General features: G+C 46.9%; 1 protein-coding gene across 1 annotated transcript in view; it reads right to left on the bottom strand.

Annotated features, from left to right (window-relative positions):
• The window catches only part of LOC149337696 (uncharacterized), a 327,912-nt gene that overhangs the window by 69,707 nt on the left and 233,705 nt on the right, over positions 1 to 24,500 (bottom strand). Inside the window, exon 5 of the mRNA XM_089554495.1 lies at positions 20,849 to 20,931. Coding sequence (XP_089410621.1) covers positions 20,849 to 20,931 — 83 coding nt within the window. The remainder of the gene's footprint in view (positions 1 to 20,848; positions 20,932 to 24,500) is intronic.

Raw genomic sequence — 24,500 nt, 5'->3', positions numbered from 1 at the left:
ACAGAATTTCATCGTTATTTTTTGCCTTCTTGGTTGCAGCGGCTTTGGGAGCTCCGGAACACAGAGTTTGGTTGTTCTAGGCATGTGTTTTGCCCTCTGTACACTGTGTTTAGCTGTATTAAGAAAATTAACTTATGGGTGAAAGAATATTTCATTCACATCACTCTCAAATTGATGTTTTCCCTCGACAAAGAAAGTGGTAAGCATATCTGAACATTGAAAGAGACTTGCACATTGTCCAATTGTCCAACGTGTTGTCACAACATGATATTTGTTGGATATGCGGATATGCTCTGCCTTGGTTCTGGCAAAGCCATTGAATAAGAGGAAAAACCAAGCTCCAACCATCAGCGATCTTATCGCACTTAAACCTGAGGGCTAACTTCTACTGGATTGGGCTCAATCGCTAAAGAAATGCCAGCACGATTACAACTTCATCCACTCTTCCAGTACTTTTCCTGCAGCCTCGGGTACTTACAGCATTCGACCGTCCCCCTGGCTTACAAAGTGCAAAAAGGCTGAACTGTTCCACCTGTGAGGCAACCTTGACTCATTGGAACGGTACGATAAACCTTCGTTATGTCTATTTTGCACCCAAGGAATGTGGAAGTGAGTGATATGAAAAGCAGGAGAGCTGCCTAATGAGCTAGAAGCTTACAGAGCCGAGCTGCTGCTGGACGAGTGCGTCTAAACGTACAGCATCCACCGCGGTGACTCAGTGGCGTTAGCGCTCAGGTGTTGCTTACAACGTTGAGGGTACGATACCAGTGGCAGGGCCCGTAACTCGATCGAAGAAAAAAAGAAAAGTGACGGACAATTTAGCGTGGCTGGTCAAACTGCGAATTAGGTGCCCTCGCGCTTCGGCTTTGGTTACGGTTCGAGGTCATTAGGCACGGATGGAAGTTGATTTATTTATTTATTTATTGTTTCCGCAAGGGTCCACAAGGGACATTACATGAGGGGTGGGCAAACAAAAGAGTTAATATGAACACAGATGGTCTTCAATGGCGGTTTTGAATAGAACACGATTGATGATGGTCGCCACTTCGGATGGAAGGTCATTCCAGTCATTAGCTGTTCGAAGAAAAAATGACATTTTATGTTTCGGTGCGGGCCCGTTCAGGGTAGACGTCGTTAGGGTGACTATGACGAGAAAAGCGATGAGCGCGTGTTATCGGGGCAGTTTAATGATCGGAAGTGTGATGAAATTTATGATACAGCGAAAGACGGGCGATTTTACGCCGACAGGCCAGTGTTGGGAGATTAAGCTGAGATTTTAGTGCGTTAACGCTAGTATAATGAGAGTAGTCTGAGCAAATGAATCTGGCGGCGCGGTTTTGGACTGCTTCGAGCGTGGTGATTAGGTTAGTATAGTGGGGATCATATGCAGCACATGCGTAATCAAGTTTAGAACGTATGAAAGTTATGTAAGCAAGAAGCTTAATGGGAGGGGGAGCTAATCATAGGTTACGGCGCAAATACCCTAGAACTTGATTAGCTGAATTGGTGACGTGGTGAATGTGATGCGACCAGGTTAAATCTTTACTTAAATGGATACCAAGATACTTGTATGAGTCAACTGACGAAATAGGATTGTTGAGAATTATATAAGTATTTTCACGGTGGTTGCGCCGGCGATGGAAAGAAATAAGTGACGTTTTACTGTTATTTAGGGACATGAGCCAGGTACTACACCATTATTCGACGCGTGCGAGATCTTCTTGAAGAATGGTGGCGTCGGAAGAATTATGTATTGGGCGGTAGATAACGCAATCATCCGCAAAGAGTCGGACATTAGATCTGATGTTAAAGGGTAAATCATTTATGTAGATAAGGAACAAAAGAGGGCCTAAAACGGTCCCCTGAGGGACGCCAGACAAGACAGGGGAGAGGGATGACGAGTGTGAGTTAGCATGAACAAATTGATAACGATCAGTAATGAAGGCTCGAATCCAATCCAGAACTAGGGGATGAAGGTTTAGGGGTGACAGTTTAAGAATTAGGCGCGCGTGTGGGACTTTATCTAATGCTTTTTCGAAATCCAGAAATATTGCATCTGTTGGAATGTTACGATCTAGGCATGAGTGTATATCATGAAGAAAAAGAACAAGTGTGTCACAGGAATGGTCTTTACGAAAGCCGTGTTGGTTAGAATGAAAAAAATTACGAGATGATAAAAACTTGGCAGTATGAGAATATATGATATGTTCGATAATTTTACAACAAACACAGGTTAATGAGATTGGCCTATAGTTGGGTAGTGAAGATCTGTTACCTTTCTTGTAGAATGGAATGACCTTCCCAATGCGCCAGTCCCGTGGTAATGAGCACGAAGAATATGACTGCTGAAAAATCAGAGACAATATGATACTGCAGAGGTCTTTGGTGTTTTTGAGGATTTTGGCATTGATGCCGTCAATACCAGCGGATGAAGAATTTTTTTAGTTTATCGATGAACATGGCGATGCCGCGCGGTTCAAATGCGATGTTATCCATAGGCGTGTGAAGAAAACTGGGTGCATCAGGGAGGTTATTAAGTGGTTCGTTTGTGAATATAGAACAAAATGTGTCATTTAGAATATTTGGATCCTCTGATTCGGAAGAGGAAACACCAGAATTATCAGTCAGAGAAATTATGCTAGAAGTGGGGGGGGGGGGGGGGGGCAAATAGTTTTCCAGAAACGCTTCGGGTTTTCATGCAGCATGTTAGGCAAGGCGGATGAGTAGAAGTTATTCTTAGTTTTGATAACCTCGGTATCGTAATTAGCAGCGGCAGTGTAATATTTCTCCCAGGCGGTAGCCGTGCCGGTAGTTTTAGCTGCACGAAATAATCGCTTCTTTTTGTTATTTAATCTTTTAAGTGTTTTGTTATACCATGGGGAGCCAGGACGTTCTGTTACGGTTATGGTCGGGATATGTAAATTTATTAGGCGTTGCATTTCGGACTTAAAGAGTAACCAGTTAGATTGAAGAGAGCGTAGTGAAAAACCAGACGAAAAGTTATCAAGGAAAGCAGCAAGATCGCGGTTAAAGCCAACGTAGTTACCTTTATTATAGAGGGTAAGCGTTTTCTTGATCTTTTTCGCGTTTCGCAAATCGCAAGAAAATGTAGCATGAATGGCCATGTGGTCGCTGAGCCCTTTAATGTAAGTGATGGGTGAGAAGCTATTAGGTTGTGATGTGAGCACAAGGTCCAGATATTAGCAGAATGATCTGTTAAACGAGTTGGACGGCCGATTATTTTATCTAATCCAAACGTGAGGCCGGTGTGAACAAATTCACACTCAGGGTTAGATTTTGAAAGCGTGGAAGCAAGATCCGAGCAGATGATAGATGGAAAGTTGAAGTCGCCAAACAATAAAATTGGAGTATTGGTATAAAGGGTCGTTAGCGTGTTTAGGGAATCATGAAACAAGGAATTAAATAAAGGATCATGGTTTGGGGGGCGATAGCATATACCAATGAGAACATGTGGATAACATGCATTACAGCAGAGCCAAACCATTTCCAATTTGCTTGAAATTGTCACATGTGAGCAACGTAATGAGCGATCAGTGGCAATGAGAACCCCCCCCCCCCCTCATTTCGCTACGATCTGCTCGAAATATATCAAAATTTGGAAGAGAGGGTAATATCTCAGTGTCGCAAACAGCAGAGGTAAGCCAAGTTTCGGTTAACAGAATTACGTTAGCAGAACATGATTTAACGAGGTTACATAAAGCATCGCGTTTTGGGATCACACTACGGTTGTTAGTGAATAAGAATGATAATGGGGAACGGTAAGTCTCCTTCGCAGTGTGTTTCTGTTGAAGTGGTTGCTAGGGTTTGTGTTCAACTACATGATTAGTGGTGCGGTCAAATACATGAGTCTTACTTCCGGATATCAACTTGTCATGGCGTAATTTAAAATTGAGCCCTTCATGTTTACCATATATAGTCCTAGAGGCGTTTCCGCGCGAGACGGGTGTTTGGAGAATAATCCTCGGAGACACTGTAGCCAGTACCTTTGAATTTGCTATTCACCGATAGTAGATGCTGCTTGTCTTTAAAATTAGCCAATTTGACGATAATCGGCCGGTTTTTATTTGGCGAATAAGTGCCTAGTCGGTGGGCACGTTCAATGCTGCGAGGTTCGAGAGATACGTTTAGGTACTGGCTGCAGTGTTCAGTGATTATTTTTTCTGAATCTTGCCACAATTCATTGTCGGAATCTTTTATACCATAAAATACTAGATTATTTCTTCGTGCTCGGTATTCCATATCGTCCAGTCGGGCAGTCAGTACTTCCATTTCAGCCATGCATTTAGCTGCCGTAGATTTTATATTTTCGACTTCAGGTTTTATTGAGGAGAAAGAAGCGCAGTCTGCTTTGATTTTAAAAAGACGGTTATTCACTTCAGTGAAAGCTTTTTCGTGGTCGGATAAAGATGAGTTGATTGATTTTATTTCAGTAAGCATTCTTAACTGCCCGTTCTGGACGTCCTGGATGGCTTTAAGCAGGTCAGATAGGGTTGGTTCAGTAGGTCCAGGATTGGATTCAACATCACCAGCCATGAGACGCAAGTCAAAAATTACACAAGAACATTCATAGAAAATACTAAATGCACAGTGTGGGCTTGGCAGCACGAATAAAAGGCGGTTACTTGAGCGTTTTGCATACAAGGAATGGCAATTGCTCACCTGTACAAGCAAGAAGGGAAAATTCCGAAGGTAAGTGTGGCCCATCATTTCCGTGCGCCAAGCCCACTGAAGATCGCTTTGCTGTGGAAAGGGTTTATGTAGACATGCCGAACTAGTGATAACTGGATCACGAGTCAGGTTCCCCGATAATGTGGTTGCAGCTGATGTGATTGATCCAGGGCAGGAAGACGCACATGCGCAAGTTGGGATGCGCGATGGTCAGATGCGTTAGCTACACGGCAACGGCACTCGTCCGAGAGATGTTGTTCCTGCTCCCAGGGAAGGCGTTCCAAGGCTGGAACGTGAGCACGGCCACCGCTGTCAACGAGGGGCATCGGTACATGGCGTGGCACACCGGCAGGGTCCTGGAAGCGAGCGCAGCAGAGGCCAAGGAGCTGTACAAGCAAGGAGGGAAAATTCCGAAGGTAAGTGTGGCCCCAACTTTTTTAGATCCCTTTCAGTTTGAAAGCTGCGGTGCGCGGATTGTCGCCTTTCCGTTTCCTTCCGTGCGGTGGCGCTCGCCACGCTGTTTGCCCGACCAGCGTGGCCCTTCGCGTCTACGCCATGGTCACCGCCGCCTGATTTGGAGCAGCCAGCAGATATCAGCATGGAAGATATCAGCTGTCCTGTGCCAGTTGTTGGCAGTGACGCTTATCTTACAGTATACAAAAGCTTCAAGCAAGGGTGCTTAAAGCATCCCACCAAAAAGATGCTCGAGTTTACCAACATTGTAAACAAAGCAATCCCGATTTCTTTGAAGGAAGGTCCCGTTTTTGAAAGGGACGTTTTTTTGGAGCTGCTAGACGAGCTTGAATTGCAAAACCTTGTTCGGCTTGGATGTGCAGAGCATATGGCCACTTTTACATGCCAAGTGCTGCATTTTGTCATAGTGACACGCATCCACTTCTAGGCGAGAGACGTGAACCGTCGGCTAGAGAACAGAGAAATATTGTCATTGCAAATAAAAAAGCTCGCCTTCAAGTAGCCATTCCCTCCGTGCTTCCGACTTAGTGTGTCTGCTTTTAATGCTTGTCTGTGTTCAATGAAATTAACATTCTAAAGATGAAAGTGCAGTACGCTGCTCCTGTCTGTGCTATCATTGCAAATAAAAAGCTCTTCTATTGTTATTCCCTCCCTGCATCCAGCTAAGTGTGTCTGCATTTATAGTTGTGTTCTCTGAAATTGGAATTCTAAAGAACGTGCAAAATGCTGCTCGCATGTGCGGTGCTTCGTTGATAATATAGCGCGGAATTTCGTGACTGATCTAGAAGCGGAACATCGCTAGTATTATCCTTTCATTAATGTTTCGTGCATTCTCCCGAAGAAATATTGATAGCTCTACTCCAACATACGCATATTATAAGCGCTAAACGTCGCAAACGTGATGCGATAAAGCGCAATGCAAACGATTGGTTTTTTGCGAACTGGCATGAGCCTGCTCTTTATCTAACCCTTACTAGCCAGGTGAAACATTTCTTTAACCATGAGGCTGAAGTTTCAACGTGACAGCTCCAAAAGTACAGCAAATTTGAGTTTGACGTGTTCGCTCCCAATGTTATCGCGGATGAGAACAGGCTGTCACAGCAACTGCCAAGCGCGAGCGCTCCGGCGCCTCCGGGCCGACAGCGACAGCAGCACCGCGTGGTGAGTGGAAGCGGACGGGGGCCGCTTTCTCGGGCGCGGCGCGGGGGAGCTTGCAAACTGAAAGGGATCTAAAAACGTTGGTGTGGCCCATCATTTCCGTGCCGCCAAGCCCACTGAAGGTCGCTTTGCTGTGGAAAGGGTTTATGTAGACATGCCGAAGTGGTGATAACTGGATCACGAGGCAGGTTCCCCGATAATGTGGTTGCAGCTGATGTGATTGATCCAGGGCAGGAAGACGCACATGCGCAAGTTGGGATGCGCGATGGTCAGATGCGTTGGCTACGCGGCAACGGCACTCGTCCGTGAGATGTCGTTCCTGCTCCCAGGGAAGGCGTTCCAAGGCTGGAACGTGAGCACGGCCACCGCTGTCAACGAGGGGCATCGGTACATGGCGTGGCCACCGGCAGGGTCCTGGAAGCGAGCGCAGCAGAGGCCAAGGAGCTGTACAAGCAAGAAGGGAAAATTCCGAAGGTAAGTGTGGCCCATCATTTCCGTGCCGCCAAGCCCACTGAAGGTCGCTTTGCTGTGGAAAGGGTTTAAGTAGACATGCCGAAGTGGTGATAACTGGATCACGAGGCAGGTTCCCCGATAATGTGGTTGCAGCTGATGTGATTGATCCAGGGCAGGAAGACGCACATGCGCAAGTTGGGATGCGCGATGGTCAGATGAGTTGGCTACGCGGCAACGGCACTCGTCCGAGAGATGTTGTTCCTGCTCCCAGGGAAGGCGTTCCAAGGCTAGAACGTGAGCACGGCCACCGCTGTCAACGAGGGGCGTCGGTACATGGCGTGGCACACCGGCAGGGTCCTGGAAGCGAGCGCAGCAGAGGCCAAGGAGCTGTACAAGCAGTAAGGGAAAATTCCGAAGATAAGTGTGGCCCATCATTTCCGTGCCGCCAAGCCCACTGAAGGTCGCTTTGCTGTGGAAAGGGTTTATGTAGACATGCCGAAGTGGTGATAACTGGATCACAAGGCAGGTTCCTCGATAATGTGGTTGCAGCTGATGTGATTGATCCAGGGCAGGAATACGCACATGCGCAAGTTGGGATGCGCGATGGTCAGGTGCGTTGGCTACGCGGCAACGGCACTCGTCCGAGAGATGTTGTTCCTGCTCCCAGGGAAGGCGTTCCAAGGCTGGAACGTGAGCACGGCCACCGTTGTCAACGAGGGGCATCGGTACATGGCGTGGCACACCGGCAGGGTCCTGGAAGCGAGCGCAGCAGAGGCCAAGGAGCTGTACAAGCAAGAAGGGAAAATACGAAGGTAAGTGTGGCCCATCATTTCCGTGCCGCCAAGCCCACTGATGAAAAGCAAAGCTTTCAGAGCTCGAGACATTTGCAGTTAAACCGACGGAATGTTCGGCTGCGGCGATTATATACCGGTCTAATGTAGCGGCCGGAATAGCAGATCTCTACGTCGCCGCATTTCGAACGTGACTAACGGCCATAAAGTATTTTTTCTGATATGGCCATAAAGTAGGTTGGCAAGTTGCCACTAGCGCACTGTGACAGTTCGGCCGCCTGCCTGGTTCAGTCAAACATCCAAAAATTTTCAGATGATGTTTTAGTTCTAGCCCGAGTGCAGTTCAATGTTAGGGTAGTGTAACAAGTCCGGGCAGCCTTTTAACCCAGAGTGCTCTATTGCGGCCTTCGTGAGAGCCAACGTCCCTTCGGGACGCTGATAATTTTCAATGGTGCACGTAGCTACAGCGGCGACTGCAGAGCGCACGGCTGCAGCTGCTGCATGTGACGTGGTACGTAACACAGTTAGGCACCGCCGCTACACCTGTTCAAGATCATTCGTGCAGACAGAGTGAAACCGGTGCCGCTAACCTAGTAAAGATTTCGCTTAAAAAAAATCCGCGTGTAGATGGGATTCTAAAAGCAGGCCTGGGGTTCGGCCTGACCTCGGTGACGTGACCTCGGTGAGATTTGCTCATCCTGGTCAAGGGAGTGACACTCTCATAGAGCCAATGGCGACGTTTTTTTTTTCGAAGGCGATGGTGGTGGTACCTGGGAGAGGCGGTAAACGCATGGATTGCTCAAAACTCCGCGAGCCAAGCTCAAACAAGTCAATCCAAAAACCAATATGGCGGCGCGCATTTAGGCGGCTGGCTGCGGCCGGTTGCTCGCGCGTTCCTGGTGCTGGGGGCCGCTAGCTCGATCCAAGCTTTATAAATACTGGTGATTAACTGCTCCCGCGCTGCATTCATGCTTGATTTGCTAAGTACTTACGGCATCTGCTCACTTGCTATTGTATTTCGATGTGTCTCTTGATGCAGCATGGTGTCTGGTGGCGAGCGGCGCGACTGCTTAGCAGCTGCATAGGGCGCTTGCTCGAGAACGAAAAGCGTGAATAATTTTGTAGAAAGAACTATTCATTAAAAGTACATCAGCAATGATAAACTATATTCAAAAAGTGGTTTTAGGCATCAGTGGCATTGCAATATCAGTGACAGGCATCCTAAAAATCAAAATTAAGAATCGCCTTTATGTAAACCTAGAAGCCATGAGCGCACAGAGAATATATAGAGAACAAAAAAAAGGTATAAAGTAGGTACAGTATTCAAAATCGAATGCTACATGAATAAATACAGGCTTGTACACGACTTTGTAAGAGATTCAGGTAAATAGCAAGGAAGGAAAACATCTGACATGTGTTGAAATGCGTCAGACTGTGGCTATGAATAAACACACTCAGACAATGGCAGCGGAAATATTCAAACCTTCACTCGTGCAGAACAAATCACAGTGCATTGGGCTAGGGACAACATAATATGCTGCAGTGCTTAGTATAAAGACTCCAAGAAAAGCTGACTGTGTGACTCGACATGACACCAATGACGCTGCTGCAGTGCGAACGTCGTCGACGTCACCATTTTCGCTTGCGCGGCGGTCCGGGCGTCGTCTGCTTGTCCTCTGCTGCCGCGTTACCCGCGGCGTCATCTTCGCAACAAATTTCTTCGATATCTTATTTTTAATAACTCTGGCTGATTATAATTTAGTTCATAAGCATGTTTTTGATCTTGATAGTGGTCGAAAAATTTCAATTTTATTAAGCTTAAATGCAGCCGCGTTTACCGCCGATACCAGGATCGCGGCAATCGTTTCGACCGTGGCGGCACCCTTGGTGCGGACGTGCAACTTGCAACATGCCACAGCCTTGCTCTAGTATAGTACTTGATCGCAACCTTCTATTAACAAACCAATTAACCCTCGACCCTTAGTGTCCAGCGGCTGCAGAGCAACTCACCGAGGCGGCGGTAAGACCTGTGGCGCAGCGGAGGGCGATAAGAATCTCTGGCTTTGGACAGGCCACCATTGGAAACTGAACATGGCAACGCTTAAAACTAGAGTATCATCGAGTGATACTAGCCTACCAATGCTGTTCGAGGATCTAGTGGGTATTATAAGGGAAGTGATAGGCTTTAGTGAGGTTTGGACAGACGAGGCGTGTAAAACTAAGTGGTGGGCATGTAAGGTTACGGATTAGCTTAGACCTGAAGAGGACACTAATTAAATTGGTGAAGCGTAAGCCCATTAACAAGTTAGCAATAAGAGGAAAAGTAGAAAAATATTGCTGCAGAACAGGTATTCGGCTCTAACTGACGAAGATCACCTTAATGTTCAAGCAATTAACATGCAGGTATCCTTACGGAACAGCAAGGTTCCGGGCTAGTTGGTAACGCATTTAAAGGAAGAAACAGAGCGACGAAACACGGACACACGAAGAAACGACACACACACGAGCTCTGACTGCCAACTGAAAGTTTATTCTGGTGTAAAGACCCTTAAATAGAAAACATGAGGGGATGGGTAACAGGGCTGCTCCAACGATTTTCATAGTTTTTGTTAATGTTACCTACCTGACAACCGTTTCCCGGCCCTTTACACCGTCTTTTTATCGCTTATAACTTTCTTTTGTTCTCTGTTGTGTTTTTGTGTCATCTTGTGACGCGACCACACTGATTGCCGGTTATCGCTGGAGCAGCCCGGTTACTCATCACCTCATGTTTTCTATTTAAGGGCCTTTCCACCAGAATAAACATTCAGCTGTGAGTCAGCGCTCCTGTATGTGTCGTTTCTTCGTGTGTCCGTGTTTCGTCGCGGTGTTTCTTCCTTTAAATCATTACGGAATGCGCCGAAAATGCAGGTGGTAGGATGTTGCGAAGTGATACCGGCAAGCTATATCAGGACACGAAAGATCGGAGTAGAAACTCGAAAGCATCACGCCGTCTAACCCTACAGACATAATAGACCTAGCAGAGCTATCAAAGTTAATAACTAAAAGCAAGTTAGCCTACATAAGAAAATTTATTGCAAAGAAAATCGACCATGCCCTAAAGAATGGAGATAGTGTAAAAAACGCTAAAGAGGAAACTATACAGAGGTAAAAGCTAGATATATGCGCTAAGAGACAAAGAGGGCATTCCTTTAGCAATGTGTACAAGATATTTAAAATAGCCTAAGAGTAAGAAAAGAACAGTAGCGCAACCAAGACGAACACAAGAGAGGACCACACAGGACTAGCGCTGAACTAAACAAATCTGAACAAATCTATAGAGTAGCCCAGTAATCAAAATGGTAATGAGAGAGGACGTAGCGCACAACAGTGGGACATCCTGCCAGGAAGGACGGATGAAGAGGGCCTTAGGAGCAATGCAAAGGGGGAGGGCAGCTGGTGAGTATCAGGTAACAGTAGATCTCTTGAAGAATAGAGGGGAGATTGAGCAAGAACAACTAGCCACCCTATTCGTCAATTCCTGATGACCTCGAACCTACCAGAAGCTTTGAAAAACGCCACAGCAGAAAGGTACCTATTAAAAATAACATGCAGAAAATCAATGTAATGTTCCACAGTCTCGCAACGAAACAGCACTTATCAATTGGTAGCGAGGTGCTAGAAGGGGTAAGGGTATACATGTACTTTGAGAAGGTAGTGGCCGCTGATCCGGATAATGAGAGGGAAATAACTAGAATATGAATCAGATGGAACTCATGTTGGCAGGTTCTCTGAGATCATGAATAAAAACTTACCAATATCCCTCAAGAGAAAAGTATACAACTGCTCTATCTTACCGATACTCGCGGATGGGGCAGAAATTTGGGGGTTATTTAAAAGAGTTCAGCTTAAGGACGACCCAACCAGCAATGGCAAAGAAAATGGCAGGTGCAACACTAAGATACCGGAAGCGGGCAGACGGGGTGACGGAACAAGCGCGGGTTAATGACATCCTAGCCGAAATCAAGAGGAAGAAATGGCAGGGCATTTAATGCGAAGGCAAGATAACGGCTCGTCCTTAAGGGTAATGGAGTGGATTCCTAGAGAAGGCAAGCGTAGCAGCGAGTGGCAGAAAATTAGTTGGGCGGATGAGATTAGGATGTTTTCTGGGACATGGCGGTCGCAGCTAGCAAATGACAGGATTAATTGGAGAGGCATGGGAGAAGCCTTTTACCTCCAGTAAGCGTATTCAGGCTGATAATGATGTTGAGGCCACAAACTCCGGCAATGCTCGTACCGAACAAAGGGCCTCCGAGGAATCATATATGACACACTCCGACCACATCCTGGCCATCGACCTCGTGTTGGAGACTACCGTTCGCAAACCGAGTACATGTCAAGCTCTTCACGGAAATCACCGTCGTCGTCATCATCGCGCTTTACTTCACAAAGCCACTTCTAGGCAACGGCTGTTCGCAGATTTACAAGCCTCCGGCGGGGTGGGGGCACTAATGAAAGAAGCCTTGGAGGGTAAGGATGCCTATTAAGGAGGAAACTTGGGCTAGTTGGAAAGCGTTTGGAATCATATTTGCTAGCGCACAGGGGACACACGAGACAAGACCACAAATACATAGGGCAGGCGCTAGACTGGCTGCCGGTGGACGAAATGAGGAATATTATTCACATATCACGCCGTGTAACTGCGCCGTATACATTATAAAGCCGCACAAAATAGGTCGACGACTACGAGGCCCTATTACGGAACTACGACGCTCCCCAGTTAATTGACATCGACGAGCCCCCTACACAATAAAAAAAACGTGGAAGCCAAGAGTGCCCGAATATTACGAAGTCACCAAGTACTGATCTGATTGCTGCTTTCGATGGTCGCACAGTGAGGCGCTCGTGTGCTTAGGAGGAGACTACTCTTTGACAAGTACTCCGTTGGCGTCTTTTATAAAGAAAGGGTTGACCACTTAGGACGGGCAAAAAATGTGTACTCCTCGTTCCCACCTTTTTATTTCGTCATTGCCATGCAAACATTGAGTAATCGGTACAGGAGATATCTCCCCACCGACTTTCCTGCAAATCTTTCAGGCGCGTGATCTGCGGCATGAACTCTTCGACCGAACATCGAAGGAAAATTGGCATTTAATTCAAGACCAACATATTTTCAACGAAGGAATCTTTGCCTTCGAAGAGGACACCGGTTTATCCCTTCGCCAAAAGTTTGGCACATTAAAATTGCTCTATTTGCGGTCTATTTACGTAATGCTTTCAACCTAAAGACAATCTCAAAATGCTACTGTTAGGCCCTTACACCGCCCTGCCTGCTGTCGCGCTGACAGCAGCGGTGCTTTTATACTGATTTGAGGCAGTCTTTACATTGTGAGCGCTCTAGTATTCCGCCATTGGTCAATGAAGAAATGATTTGAGCGGTCACACAGACGCCGCCTTGAGAGTACGACACGAAAGATTTAATGGGTTAAAGCCCATACCTTCAAAATTGAAATTAATCGTTCTCTAGTTCACATTCATAGATCCATGGAGTCCTCAAAAAATAGTTAAGGACCTCTTTAGAGAGCATCTTAAGATACAGTGTGTTGACATCGAACGTGCCCATCGCCTTGGCCAGCCACGTTCTGTTCAAGCTCGACCAATGACAGTTCAATTCCTGAACGTTAAATCTAAACTTGAAACATTTCAAAATGCACATAAATTAAAAGAACTCACGGAACCAAAAGTTTAGCTAGACGAAGACTTCTCACCAAAGGTTCGTCATGCACGGAAAAAGCTGCGAGACTTCGCCATAGCGAATATCAGAGAAATCGAACTTTATTCTGTAAGCTTTGACAAGATTCACATGAAATATGGTGTTTACCGGTATGATTCAGAAATAGGCAGCGTGAAAAAAACTTCTTTCTAGGCATACGTCTCCGAGAATGGACAGTCTACCGCAAAGAAAACCAACCGTATCAAAACCAAACCAATCTCCTTGGTCTTGGTAAACTTCCGCAGTATGGAAAACAAATTAGACTCATTTAAAGCTATTGCACATACCAGCTGTGCTGATAACATCGCGGGTACGGAAACGTGGCTAACCGAAGACGTTGCATAACATGACATCGCATTTCCTTCATCGTTCGTTTCATTTCGGAAAAATAGGGCTGATTTTCGACGAGGAGGAGGAATGCTCCCTTAAAGGAAGGAGGAAATCTGCCTTAAAAATAGTCTGGGTTTCTGCTCAACTTAGCCATATGCTTTTATAGGCGCCTGTTATCAACCACCACGTAGCCAACTTGAATTCATTGAAGTGTAACACGACGCTATTGAGCAGATTCTTGTAAAGCACCCGAATTGACTACTATTTTAAGCAGGTGAATTTAGCTTTCCTGCGATGAACTGGACGACGCTAACTGCTTACTCCGATAGTTACCGACAGGAGAACATTAACTTCCTTCACTTAATTGAATATCACCATCTGACACAAATTATTCACGAGCCCACTCGCGGTAAACATATCCTGGACCTGATCCTAACAACCCATCCTGAGCTCTCAGACACACCACGTCTTGGAAGAAATAAGTGACTACAAAGTTTTGCACTGTTCTCTTTCACTTCCACGGAGCGACAAAACAAAAACCAAAAAGCTTATCTACAACTACGCAGGTGCAGACGTTGAAGAAATGAACATGTTGCTAGAAACTTCCACAAATAGTTTTCTGGCCAATTTTCATAATCGTACGGCCAGTGAAAATTGGAAGTTGTTACGTGACGAACTCAGACAAAATGAAGATTTCTGTGTGTCAAAATGATTGATAAGCACACGTACTAACGATCCTTGGTTTACCACAGATGTCAATAGGGCACTAAATACGAAGAAAAGAGCACTTAGGAAAGCGGCGGTTCGATGAAAGGAAGCTACAGACTGGGAAAAGTAGAAAAGAATTTCTAAAATAGCTGGGAAACAAATATCTGAAGCCAAAAACAATTATTTTAATTTTACACTTCCTAGTTTGATAAACATTAATCCTAAGAAATTTTGGAACACTGTTAGTCCCAAAAGCGCTAGTATGGTTCCTGTTCTTTTGGGTGTAAAAGGCAGCACCCTACCTATAGAATAGTGTCCTGAACAATTCAACAGCCACTTCTCACAAGTTTTTACGAACGAATTGCCCATTTACAATCCACTGCTGCTTCCTGAGGCCGATATTCAGATTCCCTTTTCACTGATTCACATATCTGCGCTTGGCGTGGATCGTGCAATTGAACGCCTACCCCACGACACTAGCCCAGGAGCCGATGGTCTCAACGAGAAACTGTTCAAAATAACCTGCCAGCACACAGCTTTCCTGCTACCTCTCATTTTCGAACAGTCACTCGATACGACATGTGTGCCAGAAAATTGGAGGTCCTCTTACGTAATCGTGATATATAAATCTGGAGACGGGTCCGTTTCTAATAATTACAGGCCAATTTCACTAACTGCTACACATTGCAAGGTATTCGAACACATAATATACACAAACATTATGACTCATCTTAACGAGAACAACTTGCTTCACAACAACCAGCATGGCTTCAGCAAACATATATCGTGGCAGACACAGTTTGAGTTAATAACGGACCTTCATCAAGCAATCGACTCTGCCTTCAACATTGACTCCATCTTTATTGATATCCCTAAAGCCTTTGATCGCGTGCCTCATAACCGCCTGATAATAAAAATGCGCAACCTGCAGCTGGATCAACATACTACGCAGTGGATTAACGCATTTCTAATAAACGCTTTCAGTCAGTTAAGTTAGGCAGCTTTTTATCAAGACCCACAGGTGTTGCTTCAGGAGCACCTCAGGGTTCGGTTCTAGGTCCACTGCGTTTCCTAATATAAATTAATGACATCACTTCAAACATAACATCAACAGCACGATTATTTCCACATGACTGTGTAATTTACCGAGTAATATTTATTTATTTATCGAGCCCTTGTGACCTCATTGCTCTCTAGACTGATCTGGATGAGCTAATTGGTGCGGCAGGTGAGAATTGGTAATTAGCGCAGATAAAACTAAACACATCAAGTTTACTTCCGTTGCTAACACGAGCCCTAATACCTACCCAGTAAAAAACTATAATTGAAACTTCAGCATCAGTAAAATAACCTCGGTGTAAATTTTCAATCTAAGTTATCCCGGAGCACTCATATTAAACTGATCACTAACAAAGCCTTAAAAAAACTTGGTCTTCTTAAACTCCGAGTGCACCAAGCCAGCCAGGACACAAAACTACACGCATTAAACATACTTATCATGCCTGCGACAGAATACGCGTCAGTAATCTGGAACCCTCATGATGTCTGTCTTATTAACATGCTGGAATCTATTCAAAAATAAAGCTTGATTTATTCACAAATGAAAATTGGGTCACTGACCAAGTCGAAATATGAAAAATGACGTTTCGGGTCCCATGCGGGGCCCTTGTTCACAATAAGGCTGTCACAGAAAAAGGGGTGGTTATATACGCTTCAGAATCTGCTGCAATCTTTTCACGTAAATATGATGTAGCGTGCCCTGATTCTTGTTTAGCGTCTTGGCGGTTGTCTGGATAATTAGGGATTCTAGATGCAGTCTTGCAGATAGGTTTCTTTTCGTCGCCAAGATTGCCACCTCATACCAGCCTATCTCGTGGCCAGTGGACAGCACGTGCTCTGCCACTGCATTTTTTGCAGCGCGCTTGTTTCTGACGTCGCCCTGGTGCTCCTTCATGCGCCGCTGGAAGTTCCCAGTTTCCCCAATGTAGACGGAGGGGCAGTCGCTGCAACGTATCCGATAAACAACGCCAGGGAACTTGGCACGTGGTAGCGGGTCCTTCACGTTGACCACATCGGCTCGCAGCTTGCTGGTTGGCACGTGTGCAATGTGCACTCCGTGTTTACCGAAAATCCAAGAAAGGGCCTCGCTGATCTGACGCACGTAGGGAATCGCAGCACGTTTTATCTTTTTTGTCAGCTGTTGTGCTCCTCGTGTGTAGGTGACTTTCTTGGTGACTTTGCTGGTAAAATTTCTAGGGTAGCCGTTTCGCTCAATATCGTGCTGTATAAGCTTCATCTCGTTGCCAAGGCTGACCGGGTCTGAACAGATGTTTTTAGCACGGTTGACAAGTGACGCAACCACTGAAGGCTTGTGAGCCGTAGGATGAGCGGAATCAAAATCCAGGTATCTCCCCGTGTGCGTTGCTTTTCGGAAGACGCTGAAGGCTAAGCGATGCGCATCACGTTTGACGAGCTCATCCAAGAACGGGTATATGCCGTTCGCTTCCTCTTCCAAAGTAGCCTCCGAGGTGGCTCAGCGGCTATGGTGCTCGGCTGCTGACCCAAAAGACGCGGGTTCGATCCCGGCCGCGGCGGCTAGAATTTCTTTGGAGGAGAAATTCTAGAGGCCCGTGTACTGTGCGATGTCAGTGCACGTTAAAGAACCCCAGGTGGTCGAAATTTCCGGAGCCCTCCACTACGGCGTCTCTCATAGCCTTAGTCGCTTTGGGACGTTAAACCCCATAAACCAAACCAATCCTCTTCCAAAGTGAAATTTATGGATGGCTCTACGGATGGCTCAGCGTCTTCCGAAAAGCAACGCACTCTGGGAGATACCTGGATTTTGATTCCGCTCATCCTACGGCTCACAAGCGTTCAGTGGTTGCGTCACTTGTCAACCGTGCTAAAAACATCTGTTCAGACCCGGTCAGCCTTGGCAACGAGATGAAGCTTATACAGCACGATATTGAGCGAAACGGCTACCCTAGAAATTTTACCAGCAAAGTCACCAAGAAAGTCACCTACACACGAGGAGTACAACAGCTGACAAAAAAGATAAAACGTGCTGCGATTCCCTACGTGCGTCGGATCAGCGAGGCCCTTTCTTGGATTTTCGGTAAACACGGAGTGCACATTGCACACGTGCCAACCAGCAAGCTGCGAGCCGATGTGGTCAACGTGAAGGACCCGCTACCACGTGCCAAGTTCCCTGGCGTTGTTTATCGGATACGTTGCAGCGACTGCCCCTCCGTCTACATTGGGGAAACCGGGAACTTCCAGCGGCCCATGAAGGAGCACCAGGGCGACGTCAGAAACAAGCGCGCTGCAAAAAATGCATTTGCAGAGCACGTGCTGTCCACTGGCCACGAGATAGGCTTGTATGAGGTGGCAATCTTGGCGACGAAAAGAAACCTATCTGCAAGACTGCATCTAGAATCCCTAATCATCCAGACAACGGCCAACACGCTAAACAAGAATCAGGGCACGCTACATCATATTTACTTGAAAAGATTGCAGAAGATTCTGAAGCGTATATAACCATCCCTTCTTCTGTGACAGCCTTATTGTTAACAAGGGCCCCGTATGGGACCCGAAACGTCATTTTTCATCTTTCGACTTGGTCATTGACCCAATTTTCGTTTGTGAATAAATCATGCTTCGCCCTGACGAGACGGTGTTCCGTCGAACCTTGGACTATATAGAAATAAAGCTGCTCGATTCATCCTTTCCCGTAAATCTTGGTATCAAAGTGTAACCGCACTGAAAATATCGCTCCAACTCCCGCCTCTGGTGATGCGAAGAAAATTCGGCCGTTTATCTTTTTTCCATACTCTCTACTACAGCAACACACCATTTTCAAGTTCTCATCTCCCGGCACCGCACACATCGCCTCGTGTAGATCACATGATGAAGACTGAACCCAATTTCGCCTGGACAAAACAATACAAATACTCACCTTTGGTCGTGGCTAATGTAGAGTGGAATTCGCTTCTTTCTAACATTGCGGCTATCGCTGAAACATCGTCATTTCAAACAGCTCTTTGGCCCTATTTAGAAAATTCAAAAATATAATGATGTGCATTCTTTTTTATCTCTGTGTGGTTCACTTTTTTTTTCGCTTGTTAAAGTGTGTGTGTGTCGGCCGTAACATTATATGTTACGGCCGACACACACACAAAATGTTAGATGTTACGAAATGTTAGATGTCGTGTTTTGTAGCTTCCGAAGGTGGGATTTTTGTTGATTTCTTTTGTGGGATTTGGTACATATGCATTATTTCAAGTACCTGTTCCTAGCCTTTTTTTCCTTTCTCTCATTAACTTGTACCTGGATTCTTAAATTGTTTATTTCTCTTTTTAGACGTTTGTATTCTGTGTTGTATATTCGTTAAGTTTTCTTGGAGGAATCCCCGCCATGTAATGCCCGCATTGGGCCTTTAGGGTATTGAAGTAAATAAATAAAATACTACTCCTGGCGCAGTGGTGCAACGGTTGAGCGATGCGCCACTGCCCTGCGATTACACGTGCTGCCACTGGTGGTGCTTGTGAGACCCAGGTTACCCTTTCCGTGCGTCCTCTCGCCATTAGTCATTAATTTAACTGCCACCTGCAAGAGTTGGCTACTTCTTAGGGGTTTTCAGTGATTTTAGAGCGCAGCTCTTTGGCGTCCGTTCCTGGGTTTCGCGTCGTCGTCGGCGTTGTCGTCGGCCTCGTAACCAGCTCTGCCCCCCTTTTATCCCCCCAGCGCTAGCATCGACCGACTGATACCGCTGGATGCCGCTGACGCCGCTAGAGAGTCAAGATAACGTGACTGCATAGAACACCGTCGCCGCCATGCAGAAAGAGGAGGAAAGGGTCCCCCCCCCCCCCGCCTGTTCTTGTGTGGCGGATAGGGTGCTCTTCAGTTGCCGACGCGCCGGTTATTTCACGTAGGCCCCGGCACGTCGACGAATACGTGACCACCTTCCCACGGCTAGACCTGGTTCTTAGCGCTGCGGAAGCGAGGGTATCATATTGTTTGTGTCGGCATCGGCGGCGTTGTCCCTGAAACCAACTCCGCAGCTGGGGTTGACTCACTATCGAAAAGGTGAAACAGCTTATTTGCTCCGCTCAAATTTCGCATTAGGAAGTAATGTAATCGTCGGTAATTTTTTTTGCTCACGGTCAACAATGCCCACATCAACACCGATGACGACCTCATACCTTCTGCGACATTAGCTCCTTAACGAAATCGCTTTTATGAATAGCTTACTCGACGAAACTTACCTTTCCACTGTGCGACACAAGTTAGCCCTAACCAACCACTTCAAGTTATTCGGCTGTACTTCGCGAGGACGAGGTGCTTCCACAAGTGTTTTTTAACTCTCAAAACTGAGGACTTAAAGTGCTCCCCATGGTTGATTGCAGAATATTCCATCAGAATTTTTACGAGATTATATCATCGCGTTAATGTTAGGTGATCAACCGTGAAGAAAAAGTTTGCGACACCATCCCGGCGGCGTTTTGTTGTGTACATTCGGCACCTGTCACGGTTAGCGGGTGGCCAGTTGGAGAGAAACAAATTATATTTCGGTTGTAAAGAGAGGGGCCGGAAGGGGACACACTTGGAGAACCCAACCCCCTCCTTTATTTCACGAATAATGACCACAAATGACTACCGAAAAATGAAATACATTAAGAAATACTCAGTAAAAACTAAAATGACCAAGAATAACTAAAAAAAAAACCTCACGATATCTTCAAGTGACTCTGCAAAGACTGCAGCAAAGTTACGGAAAGAAACTGCAATGACCAAAAATATGCATTTCAATGTACATTAAAATTGTGAAGGGATGATAAAAAGCAGCAGAATCTATTTTAGGCAAGGAAAACTCTTAATACTGAGCTTTTTCATTGAACAAAGGTGAATTAGCGCCCCTGTAATGTTTGCTCCCACACTTCATGTAATGCTCACCTGCTCACCAGCACTGCTGCCTGCAGTGTTGGAAGAGAAATATGCATTTCTAACCACATTTTTAAAGCCGCTTTGCATCACGCGTACCTCACTTAGTTGCCTGTTTTCATTTTTTTTTACCGTGCCGCAGGTTCCCCGTTCGGAAATCTTTTCTGAACACTGCAGCTTGGAGCCTTCCATTACGTTTCATTTTTAATAGCCAAAAAATGCCACAGAAACGTATAAAAAATGCCTTCTCTCAAAGTATCGTAGTGAAATAAATGGGCAGAGATTATTAATTTTTTCCTGATCATTTTGGTAATCGTTCTTTTTTTCATATTTTAGCAGTGTCTCTCAGACGTTTCAAATATGATGCTCCCTAAGAGTTTTAACAATCAGCCAACGTTGAAGTAACATTTTAAGCGACTTGAGGTGGCGCTAAGGAAGGGTGACGCAAAAGAGAAGCATTGGACCAGAAAGGGAACGGTGACCTCCGTGCAGGCAATAGTCCTAAACGAATGTGCGGGGCCGTTTGTGCGAGTAGGTACTATGTAGGTCTTACATGATGTCGCCCAGACTCTTGATTCCGGTGAATTCTACGTAAGCGCCAAGAGTCAGCGTGGGCGTGAGGTACGTATATTGCGCCTGTGGAAAAATAGAAGTATTTAGGAATGAGGGGGTGAAAGTGAGACAAAATACTAAATAAATGCAAGTTTTCCGGTAAGGAGCAACCTTTAGGCCGCTGAAGTATTCAGGAACCACTCACTGTTGCAGAGAGACAGGTTTGAGAGCATAGGTTTGAGAGGTTTGAAACTCACACTCATGATCATGTGTGCAGTTCACTTGGAAAAATTTACGCTGCGTGCGTGACATCCATGAGGTCATCTGTTGCTGCTTATGCAAGGTAGATGCAGATTGATAGCACATCTCGCATGCTACTGCATGCATTCAAAACATGCGGAAAAAGCGCTACCTCTGAAGTGAGCGCACAACACAAAAACAAAATTAAAGAATAAAAAAACCATGACAATGTGGCATATCGGTCGTTAGGCGGGTAAACGGAATGCTAGAACGTCTTAACGTTAAGCGCGACACGAGAGAAAAGGACAAAAAAGAAGACACGACGAGCGCTAAATATTGTGACGAAGGGAATGGGTTTATTTACAGGGTGAACGGGGATATGGGAGCAAACAGTGAAACGGTGAACGGCCAGCGTCGAGCCAGTCCCAGTCTCGAGTACGCGCCCCTTCGCCGTCCTCTTCTCTTCCGCTGTGCCCTTCGTCTTCCTTCTTCACTTGCTCCACAGCGCGGCCCGGCGTGAGTTGCGTAGCGACCCGGCATTAATTCCGCAACACTTCTCCCCGGGCAGACGAAGCTCGGCCCCGAGCGAGTTAAGACCTAGGATGGCAGCGCTTCAGTCGAGCCACGTGAGCGACCTCGGTCTTTCGTGAGCGGCGATTCGCCGAGGTCACTTTCGCGATAACATAGGTGACTTCACTCAGCCGGCTGATAACGACAAAGGGCCCGGCGTACTTCCAAAGGAATTTCTGGTACAGGCCCCGACGACGTCATGGTGTCCAAAGCCAAACGAGATCTCCGGGTGCGTAGGTCACTGCCATATGCGCATCGTCATACCGAGCCTTGGCGCGGCCTTGAGCTGTGATGGTTCGCAGACGAGCAAGTCGACGGGCTTCCTCAGCGCGGCAGAGGTGTTGCGAGAGGGTGATGTCCTCATGTCCGGAGAATGGCAGAATAGTGTCCAAGAAGGTCCGCGGGAGGCGTGCGTAGAGCAGGAAGAAAGGGGAGAATCCCGTGACCTCGTGCTTCGCTGTGTTATAGGCGTACGTAACAAATAGCAGCACGGCGTCCCAATTCTTGTGGTCTGATGCTACGTACATGGACATCATGCTGATCAGAGTCCGGTTGACGCGCTCTGTCAACCCATTCGTCTGGGGATGGTAGGGCGTAGAATGGCGGTATTCGGAGCCGCACAGCCGGAGTAATGCTTCTACAACGTCGGCAGTGAACTGCCGGCCGCGGTCACTGATGACTACACGAGGCGCACCGTGGCGAAGAACGACGAGGGAAAGCAAAAATTCTGACACGTCTGCTGCTTTGGCGGAAACAAGTGCAGCAGTTTCCACATAGCGGGTCAAGTAGTCCACAGCTACAATAATCCAGCGGTGGCCTGCACATGACTTCGGAAACGGGCCGACCAAGTCAATTCCGATTTTCTCAAAAGGTAAGCTCGGTGGCCTTACCGGCTGCAGAAGACCGCCCGGTGGTGTGTTGCACCGCTTCAGCCGTTGGCAGGGAGCACAGCTTGCTACGTAGTGCTGTGTCGTTGTGTACATTCTTGGCCAGTAAAAACGTTGCCGGGTTCGAGCAAGGGTGCGAGCAAACCCCAAGTGACCGGAGGTGATGTCATCATGCATGGTATGTAAGACGGCACCACGAAGAGAAGCCGGGACAACAAGCAGCAGACGCGCGCCGTCAGATGAGTAGTTCTTTTTATAAAGTAGGCCGTCCCGGATAACGAAGGGTGTAGTAGTTACAGCCATGTGAGCCTTGGCAAAGAGCGCACTCAAAGCTGGATCTTGGCGTTGTTCTTGTTGGAACGTGACATGATCCGGAAATGTCGCGATCAAAGAGGCTAGGCAGTCATCCAGGTCGTCCTCACCGACTGCCGTTGAAGGAAGAGGCAAACGCGATAAACAGTCAGCGTCAGCGTGGCGACGGCCGCTCTTATAGGACACCGAAAAGTCATATTCTTGAAGACGTGAGGCCCAGCGAGCTAACCGAACTGAAGGGTCGCGTAGGCCAACGAGCCAACTTAGGGAGTGATGGTCGGTGATCACGTTGAAGTGGCGTCCATAGAGGTAGGGTCGAAACTTGGCGACAGCGAAAACGACGGAGAGACATTCCATTCGTTAAAGTGCGGCTGGCGTAGGCAACAACGTGTTGGGCGTCATTCTGAAGCTGGACGAGCACCGCGCCGACGCACACGCCGCTAGCGTCGGTGTGGACTTCCGTAGGAGCCGCGGGATCGAAATGGCGCAAAACAGGGCCAGAAGTTAGCACGAACTTCAGTTATTGGAATGATGACGCACATTCTGGGGACCACACAAAGTGAGCGTCTTTGTGCAGGAGGCAAGTCAACGGATGGGCAATTTGGGCAAATCCTTGGATAAATCGACGAAAATACGACCACAGGCCCAAAAAGCTCCTCAAATGTTTTACATTTTGAGGTTCCGGAAAGTCACACAAGGCAGCAATCTTTTGCGGTCCGGCCGAATCCCGTTCTGGTCGACGAGGAATCCCAGCACCAGGGTTTGTCGCTCACCGAAGTGACACTTTTTAGAATTTAAAATTAGTCCAGCTTGTTGAATGCAGTCTAGCACGAGCCCAAGACGTTCGTTATGCTCACGAAATGTCGTCCCATAAATGATGACGTCGTCCAGGTAACACATGCATACCTCCCACTTTAGGCCACGCAAGATTGTATCCATAAATCTTTCGAACATCGCTGGGGCATTCCACACTCCAAAGGGCAATCACATTGAATTCGTAGTGTCCGTCAGGAGTCACAAATGCCGTCTTTTCCCGGTCCGCCGGATGCATCGGTATCTGCCAATAGCCAGATCGCAAATCCACCGACGAGAAATAGGATGCGGATTGTAGGCAGTCCACGGCGTCGTCGATGCGCGGCAGAGGGTAGACGTCCTTCTTTGTGATGGCATTTAGACGCCGATAATCAACACAAGCCGCCGCGGTGGCTCAGTGGTTATGGTTCTCGACTGCTGACCCAAAAGACGCGGGTTCGATCCCGGCCGCGGCGGCTAGAATTTCTTTGGAGGAGAAATTCTAGAGGCCCGTGTACTGTGCGATGTCAGTGCACGTTAAAGAACCCCAGGTGGTCGAAATTTCCGGAGCCCTCCACTACGGCGTCTCTCATAGCCTTAGTCGCTTTGGGACGTTAAATCCCATAAACCAAACCAATCAACACAAAACCTCCATGAGTTGTCTTTTTTCCGCACTAAGATGACAGGGGCAGCCCAAGATCTTGCTGACTCCTGGATAACACCTTTCTCCAGCATGTCTCGGACTTGCTCGTTGATTACCCGCCGCTCCACTGGGGACACGCGATATGGCTTCTTCCTGATAGGGGCTGCGTCACCGGTGTTTATCTGATGGTGCATACTTGATGCCAGCGG

The sequence above is a fragment of the Amblyomma mixtum genome, chromosome 7 (genome assembly GCF_055824585.1).
Source record: "Amblyomma mixtum isolate Tamu chromosome 7, ASM5582458v1, whole genome shotgun sequence".
Taxonomy (NCBI): Eukaryota; Metazoa; Arthropoda; class Arachnida; order Ixodida; family Ixodidae; genus Amblyomma; species Amblyomma mixtum.
The sequence above is the reverse complement of the archived record's forward strand: the minus strand, read 5'-3'. Positions and strand labels throughout refer to the sequence as shown.